Source organism: Haliotis rubra, unplaced genomic scaffold, assembly GCF_003918875.1.
Source record: "Haliotis rubra isolate DU_JTF1 unplaced genomic scaffold, ASM391887v1 Scf539, whole genome shotgun sequence".
NCBI lineage: Eukaryota > Metazoa > Mollusca > Gastropoda > Lepetellida > Haliotidae > Haliotis > Haliotis rubra.
In genome coordinates this window covers 330593-342860 of record NW_025767234.1, presented here as the reverse complement: position 1 = coordinate 342860, position 12268 = coordinate 330593, and the positions used below count along the sequence as shown (strand labels likewise).

Below are 12268 nucleotides of genomic sequence, written 5' to 3'. Positions count from 1 at the left end.
CTACATTAGGCACTCAACGCAGGATCAGATGAAGTGTATATATATGAAACTAGTAATCGTAATATCGAACTTTGTGGGGAAGGCAACTGATAGAGCATACAAAACGCAAGTTATTTGTATAATTGTATTTTGATGCCGATTGCTCGTTTGTTAGTATGTTACCCGTTGCTACCATACCCACTTATCTTGTTAGTATGTTACCCGTTGCTACCATACCCACTTATCTTGTCAGTATGTTACCCGTTGCTACCATACCCACTTATCTTGTCAGTATGTTACCCGTTGCTACCATACCCACTTATCTTGTCAGTATGTTACCCGTTGCTACCATACCCACTTATCCTGTCAGTATGTTACCCGTTGCTACCATACCCACTTATCTTGTCAGTATGTTACCCGTTGCTACCATACCCACTTATCTAATTCAGTATTAATGAATAGTAAACCTCATCCATACCTACATTGTATGTCCTGCAGTTGTTCCAGTTTTGATACGTGATGTTGTCTTCCTATGCAGGCGGTGTGTTCCGAGCCAACAAGTTCACGGGGTCCAACATGCAGGTGATAATCCAGGGTCTCTCCACACGGCCTATGGGACTAACTGTGTATGCAGCAGACAGACAGAAATGTGAGTCACAAGGTCAAGGTCTTTCGAGGCATCACAAGAAGGTCGCCATGCCTTACTTCTGTCCATATTGTTGTCAGAAAGTATGAGATATCCAGTTATTTCCTTTGTTCTTTGTATATTCTTCTGACAAAGTAGGGTATATCCAGTTATTAATTCTTATTACCTTATTTTCTTTTTTGTGTTCTCACTAAGTGAGGGATATCATTTTTGTCTTCATTATTTGAGGAATTATAATGAGATTAGATGAACAATATAACGTAAAGTTCACTCATGTATGTATGCTACTATGTGCACTGGTATCTATACTATATGGGTAATACAGGTAACACCAACCCTTGCGACGTCTTCAACGGTGGCTGCAGTCACAGCTGTCATCCGGCCCCTGGCGGCAAGGCCGAGTGTGCTTGTAACGACGGCCTTGACCTTAAAGTCGGAAATGGAGGAAAGATGTGCGTTCCAAAAAGCAACAATTGTTCCGAAAACGAGTTTGTCTGTGAAAATGGACGTTGTTTGATTCAGCGCTGGGTGTGCGACATGGACAACGACTGTCAGGATAAGTCAGATGAAGATCCCAACTTGTGTGGTACGTTCGGTATTTTTCTTTGTTTGATATTTAACCCCATACTCAGCAATCTTCCAGATATAACCTCGGCATAAGAAAGGAGTCTGGCTCAGACAAACCAGTTATCAATATTCTGAGCAACGATGCACGCCGTCGCCTAACCATCTATTTGGTCACAACTCGCAGCCAGTAACCTGAATCCTCTCAAGATATAGTATTACACAAACATAGTTTATCAATAAGCATGATAAACAGCCACTCATGAAACATGCACTCTAACATGACGTATGTGAATGATTGGCAGTTTCAGCTCTGTAATCGCTATTTCCCACAACGTTGTGCCGATTTCTGACGATTTCAGAAACGGAGATACCTGCCCAGTCTATAGTCTACACAAGTAGCATGAACTAAATGTGTTTCGTTGAAAATGTTTTTTATGTTTTTGTGCCAATTATTTTCGATATTATCTATCGTTGCGCTTGATGATTTCTGATAATTTCTGACCTTCTCCTCGTGTCTATTTATAGCTCTTCACACATGTGACCCAACATACTTCCGGTGTAACAACGGCAGATGCATCCCTCTCAGGTACCGATGCGACTTTGACAACGACTGCAGAGACAACTCTGATGAACTTGACTGCCGTAAGTACAAATGAAATCCATATATTAACAGTATGATTGTGAAGAACCTGTACGGTGTACAAGTATTCCAAATGTTATAACTTTTCCATATTGTGTCCAGCCTACCCCACTTGTGGCACTGAGGAATTCAGCTGCCAGAACTCTCGGTGCATTAGCCTAGCCCAGAAGTGCGACGGCGTCGACAACTGCAGGGACGGCAATAAAACAGACGAGGCTGATTGTCGTAAGTTTAAATGTTTCCTCCAATACAACTTGCCAAGGGCAGTGAGGCTGATTGTCGTAAGTTTAAATGTTTCCTCCAATACAACTTGCCAAGGGCAGTGGGGTAGCCAAGTGGTTAAAGCGTTGGCCCGTCACGCCAAAGAACCTTGTTCGATTCCCCAGACGCTGGATTCACTCATTTTACTATGTGGTGATCGAACCCAGTCCTTCGGAGTGACGAGCGAACGCTATCTCAACGTCCCAAATAGGGATCCAACTCCCCTAAATGTGAATACCTGGATTTGCTTCCACCCATAAGATATGACTGTCACATTTACTAGACTTGCGCTGTTATACCGACTGACATAGATAGTATATACGATTATATTCACAGCTCCGCGTTCCTGCCCATCCGGTCAAGTGAAGTGTCCCACCACCAACATCTGCATCGTCCGACGATACATGTGTGACGGCGACAACGACTGCGGCGACAACTCGGACGAGAACCCTCTCTTCTGTCAGCAGGTTACATGCTCTTCTGGTGAGGCATTATGGGTAAAACTGTGTTTTACAGAAACAATGTTAACGTTTGAGTTCGTTAAAACCTTAGTTTAGTCTTGTTGATAGATCGAAATGAAGATATATATATAAAAGCGTTGTAAACACCTTTCCAGTTTTGTCATATACTAAGATTAACAAGAAAGAAAGAAGTTTTAGTGAACTATAACACTCAAGCATCACAAGCATCAATGGCGTATCAGAACAGATCGGCGATATGTCATATTTTTCACACACCTCAAATACACCCAACCAATTTTTTTAATTATAATACTATCACTATTACTTGCAAACAACCGCCTCCGTGGTGTAGTGGTGAGAGCGTCCGCCCAGAGAGCGGAAGGTCGCGGGTTCGATCCCCGACCTCGTCATACCAAAAGACGTTAAAATATGGTACTTGTTGGTCTCTGCCTGGCGCTCGGCATTAATGGGTACAACAAGGACTGGTCGGCTCGGAGTCAGTATAATGTGTCTGAGTGGGTTATTCATGCTTCACTGCGGCATGGTATCTCAGTGGGCTAGCACTATAAAACCAGCTTCAGTCTGGGCTAGTACAAGCAGCCGCACCTACACATACACACGCATGCACGTCGTCATATGAGCGAAATATTCTCAAGCACGACGTTAATCCAATTTCACTTCACCTCACCTCACTTGCAAACACCTTTCACCTGATGGTATATTCCCCTCATAAAAATTAAAGGTGTATGTGAAAGATGTTTTAGAACAATAACTAGAAACACTCAAACAACGCCCTGTAGTATTTCAATGGCAGATCGGCGATATGTCATATTTTTCACACACCTCAAATACACCCTAACAAATTTTTTTTAGTTATAATACTATCACTATTACTTGCAAACACCTTTCACCTGATGGTATATTCCCTCATAAAATTAAAGGTGTATGTGAAAGATGTTTTAGAACAATAACTAGAAACACTCAAACAACGCCCTGTAGTATTTCAATGGCAGATCGGCGATATGTCATACTTTTCACACACCTCAAATACACCTTAAAACTGAATATTTTACTGTTCTACAAACTGTGTAATTGACCAAACAGGAGACTTCTACTGCGACAAGTCCCACAAGTGTATACCGGGCACTTGGCATTGCGACGGGGACGATGACTGCGGCTTCGGAGAGGATGAATCCGACTACTGCAGTACGTAGAATATGTATTCAATACTCCATGTTGTCTGTGTAACATCGTGATTATCATCGATCATAAGTCCGGATGGGATTTTTATTGTTTACTGTGGAACAAATTGCATGTGAGCCTATCAGCCTATCAGCTGACAGAAGCAAAACAAATTTGCTGAAGTGACAATCATAACATGTAAACCATGATTTTACCCGACATAAATGATTGCATTTGCGGCAGTCTGGAATAAACCGGTCATATACCCCTTGTATTAATGTTTTAAAACAGATATGTCCACAATGCCCTGTATATGCCGTATTTTAACAGATTACAGCAACCGGACATGTTTCGGCAACCAGTTCACGTGTGACAACGGTCGTTGTATCTCCATGAGATGGGTGTGCGACGGCGCCGACGACTGCGGAGATAAGTCAGACGAGGCAGGAACTCTCAACTGTTGTAAGTACTTGGTTGCACAGTCCAAATACCATAAGGTACATATGATGCTGATCCTTAAGCATGGGTGCAATGGCACGATAGAGACTCCATGTTCAGAGGCGAGTAAAGGGGATCGGGTGGTCAGGTTCGCTGATTTGGTTGGTCATCGTATCCCATTTGAGTAGATCGATGCTCATGATGTTGATCACTGGATTGTCTGGTCCAGACTCGATTGTTTTACAGACCGCCATAAAGCTGGAATATGGTTGCATGTGGCGTTAAACAACACACAAGTAAAACAATCACATGTCTCTTTGATGAAGGGCTGGTTCCAGTGGTCGTGGATTGTTTCATTTCGCCCCTGTGTATTGAATTTTTGAAAAAAATATTTTTCTGGAAGTAGGCCATCGGCCCATGTACAATCATAGGATGCAAAATATCATTTTAGACTAGGCAATATACAAGGTTACAAATTGTTTACACACATTTGATCTGATAAGTGTAATATATATGTGTCATGTTTTCCTCAACAGCTTTAGAATGATGATTGACGTTGTAACCTAGTGTATATTAAACGTACATATATCATCTTCGAATCTATTGATACCTATATAGGGCGGTGGGGTAGTCTAGTGGTTAAAGCGTTGGCTTGTCACGCCGAAGACCCGGGTTCGAATCCCCACATGGGTACAATGAGTGAATCCCATTTCTGGTGTCCCCCGCCGTGATATTGATGGAATATTGCTAAAAGCGGCGTAAAACCAAACTCAGTCAGTCAGTGATACCTATATATGTACCATCTGCTTACAGCTGAGCGTACCTGCCCTCCCGACACATTTACGTGCGAGTCTAACAAACAGGTTGGCACATACCCATGTCTTGATCGGAGGCGCGTCTGTGATGGCATCCGCAACTGTCATGGCGGCGAGGACGAGGCCCAGACGTGCCCGCCGCGGTCATGTCGACCGACCCAGTTTCAGTGCGCCAACGGGTTGTGCGTGTCCCAGAGGTTCAAGTGTGACCACGACAACGACTGTGGAGACAACTCCGACGAGCCCGACGACTGCGGTAAGCTACGGATTAGATGCCCTTTTGTTGCAAGAAGGGTGTTATTTGAATAATTATATATACTCATACAAACAAATAAGGGAACACATGAAAGTACAAGTGTTCCTTTATTTATTTCCAGAATTTCACTCACAGTGCAATACATACCTTGCGAAGAAACCTGGAAAAGAATAAAGAAACACTTGTACTTTCATATGTTCCCTTATTTGTTTCCATGAGTATATATTACATAATGTAAAAGCACAGAACAAACAAACTTCATTGTAATGACCCTCTTCTATCATTAACACCAAATATATATTTGTGTTGGATTATTGTACTCCTACAACTGAACTCCACTTCCCCATTAGAACTACTTTTATTAAAATTAATTGAAGCTACGGATATTTATTGAAGCTTGACGCCGCTGTTAACTACGTAGAGTTGCGTCGCTTAGACATGCCATATCCTGAGTTCGAATCTCTGATATGCCCTAGCTGGTTTGTGGGACTCCATATCGTACTTGTTGATTTGTCACTACTGACGTAAACTTGATCCGAATGCATGTAAATCCATGTAGACAAACAGTGTTGTCAGATCAGGTACATTTCAGACCACCCTATTGTTGGAATATTGCTAGAAGCGGCGTAAAACCATACTCACTCACACACTAATTTCAGACTACTCAACATGCAGTGGTAACCAGTTCACCTGCGACAACCAGCGTTGTGTGCCGCACAGGTGGGTCTGCGACGGCGATAACGACTGCCGAGACAGCTCCGACGAGAAGGAAGACCTGTGTTGTGAGTACCATATATCTGTACATAATATTATGGCACCTCCCATACAATATTTACGACATCTTTGACCCGACTGCTCCTGACCGACCTTCACCTTTGTTACAGTGACACCAGAGCCAACGTGTCCCGGCAATCAGTTCCGGTGTGAGAACGGCAACTGTATCAACTATCAACACGTGTGTAATAAGAACCCCGACTGCAGCGACAACTCGGATGAGTCACACTGCAGTAAGTTTATGGAGAGACGACTGGATATGACAGTATAGTAATTAACATCTGTGTTTTGTAGACATATGTTGGTATTGCAAGGAACATAAAATGTGTTGAAAGTGTAAGTACAGTTAATTTGTGTTGTTGTATGTTGTTTGATAATAATAGAATTTTCATTTACTTTCAAGGCTGCGAAGCAATACGATCCCTGAGTGAACTGATTCATTTACATAATATGTATTATACGATAGTCTTTTTTGCGATTAGTCACCACCTAGATGTATGGAACTTATTAAATGTACATCCAGCTGGGTGACTAAGCAGTAGTGTTGGGAATCGGAAACCAAATCCACTATCGATTATCGGAGGATTGTGGTGAACGATTATCGATTATAATCGAAATATATACATTTTTAATGAAATCACCAATTTGAAGGGTTTTCCCCCAGGTTTTTTCTAATAAATGTTCCTTATAACTAATACTGTCATGCAATGAAATACATGCATGCAAGAAAGACACTGGAATTGTAATTAGACATTAAAAGTAGTTAAAAATTTACAATGCGCATAGCTTTACGCTGTTGAGCGCATGTTTGTTCGTGAATATTCGTCAAATTTAATCGCTAGTTTACTTCATTCAAGTGTGTTAAACTAAAACAACAAAATTCAAATTAATCGAAAATATGTTTTTTACAATCGATAATCATTTTTAATCCTTCTTTCGATCGATTTTCGATTATTTTCGATCATCGGAACACCACTACATTTGCAAGAGCTTCGACATTATAGTTTAAATTTTCCCAGGTTTACAAGATCGGATGCAACAAAAACACTTATTTATCAGCGGAAAATAGCATCCCTAGCATTATTTACGTCGCAACATGCACAGTTGACGATTAATTAGAGTACCATAGATGATGTCCAACTTTTATAAGGGAAGGAATGTAGAACGGTTTGATGACATCGAAAACGAAAATGAAGAATGTTTATTCTCATGAATCCCCTGGCTGATAGAAATGGCACACGAATATATTCACAGAAGTATATAGATACATATCTTTTACATACTTTAAGGTTGTTAATCAAAGGATGTTTATTGGTAAATAGCACATGAGCGACATTCCTTTCTTCTGTTAGATCGTTTCAGTAGTATGCAGGAAAGGGCATTCTATGAGACCGTTAAGTGAAGACATCAAGGTGAAATGGGAAGTTCATCTAAAATAGCACTATTACTGGTGGAACATATGCTTTGTTCATTTACGATATTATTATTATCATGTTTTATGTTAATGTGATAATATTCTGACTTTACTATGGGTCATTGAGTCTAAGGTTCAAATCCTTACTCCCATGTTTCATTTTTGTTATATCTTTATAAAGCAATATCAAATTAAGAAATCACAAATAGTGATAACTTTCTGAAACCACCTTAATGAATATAATATATTTGACATTACAAATCTAACGATAATTACAGCGTGCATGAAGCTGTGATGCAGTAAGCAAACAGAGGTGTTACCTGTTTAGATATCGACGAGTGTGTGGAGCAGCCGGGCGCCTGCAGTCAGCTGTGTGAGAACACACTGGGCAGCTACATCTGCAAGTGTGCTGAAGGCTACCAGAAACTGGCCGACGGCAGGACCTGCAAGAAGACCGACAGTGAGTTACTTTTCATGGGACTGAAATTGGGACTGTATAGGACACGGGTCAACCTCGTGACGAGTCACAGCTTTAACCACATGGCTTCTAAGCCGACCCATTAACATACAATTCCAGCAAGGAAAAAATGATTCAAGAGACGAAACATGAGTGAGTTTAGTTTTACGCCGTTTTTAGCAATGTTCCAGCTATATAATGGTGGGGGTACCAGTAATGGGCTTCACACGATATACTCATGTGGGGAATCGAACCCGGGTCTTCCGCGTGACGAGCGACTGATTTAACCACTGAGCTACCCCAAGGCCCAGATGAAACATGATGCCGCTTATGAGAGGCTAATTTAAATCATAATGAGAGGCGTGATGTAAGTACCCATTTTATTTTGTCCATGCAATTTATATTTTACTATGTACGTATGCTTCATTATAAATCATTGACACCCACTTCCAGATATTACACCTTGGCTGATATTTGCCAACCGCTACTACATCCGGGAATTGTCAATAGAGGGAGACAACTACCGACGGGTCACACAGGGTTACCAGAACATAGTTGCTCTTGATTTCGACTACAGCGATGATCGTCTCTACTTTTCCGATGTCAAGGAACATAGAATCTACCGCATGTACCTCAACGGCACAGGTCCTGAAGTAGTACTGAGGCATAACGTTCCCAGTGCAGAAGGAATAGCGATTGACTGGATCGGAAGGTATAAATGTTAGAATGTAGGATGAGTGAGTTGGTTTAACCAGTTTTAACCAGTATTCCTACTATATCACAGTATGTCAGCTTAATGTGGAAGGAGAGCCCAAAGTAATTCAAGTCTAAGATGTTTATCACGTTTGTTAAACCAACAAATACGGATACGGTGCTGACGAAGCTGCACAAATACTCGGGCGAACTGGGATTCGAACCCGATAATACTATTAGGTTACCAACTTGTCCAAGGGGCACAACGCGGCACAAATAATTTAGGAACCTTGACGCTTGGATTTCAGGATGTTACTCACATTACGATTATTCAGTATAGGGCACAGTGTTCCATCACATAATGTTTGTTACCTCAAATGTGAACAGTTGGATTGCTGCTGTTAGTTAGACCATTGCAGTTCTTCTAAGGACAGTTAAAGAATGCATGTTCATCACGGAATTATGACTGACAGGAAAATCTACTGGTTGGACGGGAAGAATATAGAGATCTCCGTGTCAGAGTTGAACGGCACAAACCGGCGTACACTTCTAAAGAGAGGCATGGAACGTCCCAGGGCCATGGTTGTGGATCCATTTGGCGGGTAAGATTAGTTGAAGGAAGCTGATTGTGGAATGCAGTGAGCATGATACTAACAGACATGAGACGCCAAGACGCGTGCCCACTATTCCTCATACAAGATCGTATAAAACAGACTACGGTCCATGGTATATATGTTTCGATAGGCAAATAACAAAGGATCGATCTGTCTCTGCAACTGGATGGGCTGGTGACAAATTGTAATGTGATATTTGCATTGATGTTGTCAGTTCTTGTGACAGCTTTGAAACAAAACAACACAAATTAACCTTTCTCATTCATAAGTCTCTGAGTATAAAACACATTGTATGGGTATGTTTTTGTAACACAATATTTTAACCACCGCATATTGCATATCGCAAAAGTCAACCCGGCTCCTTGATGATTCAAGTAGAGTGCATGGTGTTCAGCTTGTGTTTGCAACCTACTGCTACTTTCTCACTGTGTAAGGCAGAAATTCTGCAGAGAGACTGAAGACTAATTTCGTGACGTATTTGTATGGTTACAAATTTGCACACAATATTTGTTTTATGACATTGAACTCGAATTTTGGACATTTTGGCATTAATATATTGGTCATAACTGTAGTACAGATAAACAGTTTTGTAATCCTAATTATTGTGCACATTATCGGCACACCCAACCAAATTTACCGTGAAACATGAAAAGTGAGGGAGAGTGAGCATGACGTGTGACAATGAGGGAAGTGGAACTGATTCTAGAAGCCAGATGGCCTCACTACACATAAGATGTGACACAACACTACCTTACAGTGAGATCCATTTCCGTAACTGTGACATACATGAAATGTTGGTTGGTTAGTTTGTTATTTAACACCGCACTCAGCACTATTCCAGCTATATGACGGCGGCCAGTAAAGAATCCAGTCTGGACCAGACAACCCAGTGATCAACAGTATGAGCAGCGATCAACGCAATTGGGATACGATGACATGTATCAACCAAGTCAGCGAGCCTGACCACCCGATCCGTTACTCACCTCTTACGACAAGCATGGGTTGCTGAAGATCAATTCTAATCCGGATCTTCACGGGTCTACCATATATTGTGATGGTATTCGTCTTGACACTTTCAGGTACATGTACTGGACTGACTGGGGCGCGAAGCCCTACATCGGCCGGATGGGTCTGGATGGCACGAATCTCTCCCTCAGCTACATCACGGAGAAGATGGGCTGGCCTAACGCCATCGCCATCGACTACGACATGAACAGACTGTGGTGGGCCGACGCTCACTTAGATATCATAGAGTGAGTACCGTCAACAATGGTGTGTAGGTTCCCCCGAATAGCCTTTAAAGTGTGAATTAATAAATGAACCTCCTATTCTTGTATATCTTCAACACGAAAAGTATTAAAGTAGTTTCATAGTCAAAACATCATACTACATGGTGTACGTGTATCGCGGCATTTTGGCCATGTCACAAAACCTATATAGACACCCCTGCACACACACACACTCCTGATCTCTCTCTGGATCCGCCTGTGGCTGTGTTTCGGCTATGGTTTTCAGCGGAGTAACGTTTGCTATTTGTTTGGCGAAGTCCAATTCTCAGGTGCCTACTTGATATGTGTAGAGCCCAAAGTATCCATTCCGAAACCTGAAAGTAATATGATATTTTTATCTGCTTTGGATAACTAGGTTTCAATAGAACATGTAACGTATTTGCCATGGTCAAAGGCGAGTTAAGAAAAGTGTTGGTTCGTTTATCTAATTATTCTAGGAGTATACCGTGACATGTATTCTGTGCTGATCATGGTTTTAGCAAAAACAACTATTTTGACAGGTCCATCAACCTAGACGGCACGAACCGACATACGGTAATAGAAGGGGTACCCCACCCGTTCGCAATGACCATCTTTGAGGAGACTATGTACTGGACAGACTGGAACCATCTCACCATCGAATATGCCAACAAGTTGACGGGCGCCAACCACACGGTGATGCGGAATATCACACATCGGCCTATGGACATCCATATATACCACCCCCTCAGGCAGAAAGAAGGTATATACATATCCACCAGTCAAACTCCCTCATATATACCACCCCCTCAGGCAGAAACAAGGTATATACATATCCACCAGTCAAACTCCCTCATATATACCACCCCCTGAGGCAGAAACAAGGTATATACAGATCCACCAATCACTCTCCCTCATATATACCATCCCCTGAGGCAGAAACAAGGTATATACATATCCACCAATCACTCTCCCTCATATATACCACCCCCTCAGGCAGAAACAAGGTATATACATATCCACCAATCACTCTCCCTCATATATACCACCCCTCAGGCAGAAACAAGGTATATACATATCCACCAATCACTCTCCCTCATATATACCACCCCCTGAGGCAGAAACAAGGTATATACATATCCACCAATCACTCTCCCTCATATATACCATCCCCTGAGGCAGAAACAAGGTATATACATATCCAACAGTCAAACTCCCTCATATATACCACCCCCTGAGGCAGAAACAAGGTGTATACATATCCACCAATCACTCTCCCTCATATATACCATCCCCTGAGGCAGAAACAAGGTATATACATATCCACCAGTCAAACTCCCTCATATATACCATCCCTCAGGCAGAAACAAGGTATATACATATCCACCAATCACTCTCCCTCATATATACCATCCCCTGAGGCAGAAACAAGGTATATACATATCCACCAATCACTCTCCCTCATATATACCATCCCCTGAGGCAGAAACAAGGTGTATACATATCCACCAATCACTCTCCCTCATATATACCATCCCTGAGGCAGAAAAACAAGGTATATACATATCCACCAATCACTCTCCTCATATATACCATCCCCTGAGGCAGCAACAAGGTATATACATATCCACCAATCACTCTCCCTCATATATACCATCCCCTGAGGCAGCAACAAGGTATATACATATCCACCAATCACTCTCCCTCATATATACCATCCCCTGAGGCAGCAACAAGGTATATACATATCCACCAATCACTCTCCCTCATATATACCACCCCCTCAGGCAGAAAGCAGGTATATACATATCCACCAATCACTCT

The 12268-nt window shown here is 41.9% G+C and overlaps 1 protein-coding gene across 1 annotated transcript in view; it reads left to right on the top strand.

Annotated features, from left to right (window-relative positions):
- Nucleotides 1-12268, top strand: part of LOC124253309 (low-density lipoprotein receptor-related protein 2-like) — a 63613-nt gene that overhangs the window by 28820 nt on the left and 22525 nt on the right. The window contains 15 exon segments of the mRNA XM_046687057.1: nucleotides 518-628; nucleotides 951-1211; nucleotides 1718-1834; nucleotides 1935-2057; nucleotides 2430-2576; nucleotides 3659-3760; nucleotides 4067-4198; nucleotides 4988-5245; nucleotides 5905-6027; nucleotides 6130-6252; nucleotides 7762-7893; nucleotides 8344-8602; nucleotides 9057-9185; nucleotides 10277-10450; nucleotides 10987-11207. Coding sequence (XP_046543013.1) covers nucleotides 518-628; nucleotides 951-1211; nucleotides 1718-1834; nucleotides 1935-2057; nucleotides 2430-2576; nucleotides 3659-3760; nucleotides 4067-4198; nucleotides 4988-5245; nucleotides 5905-6027; nucleotides 6130-6252; nucleotides 7762-7893; nucleotides 8344-8602; nucleotides 9057-9185; nucleotides 10277-10450; nucleotides 10987-11207 — 2412 coding nt within the window.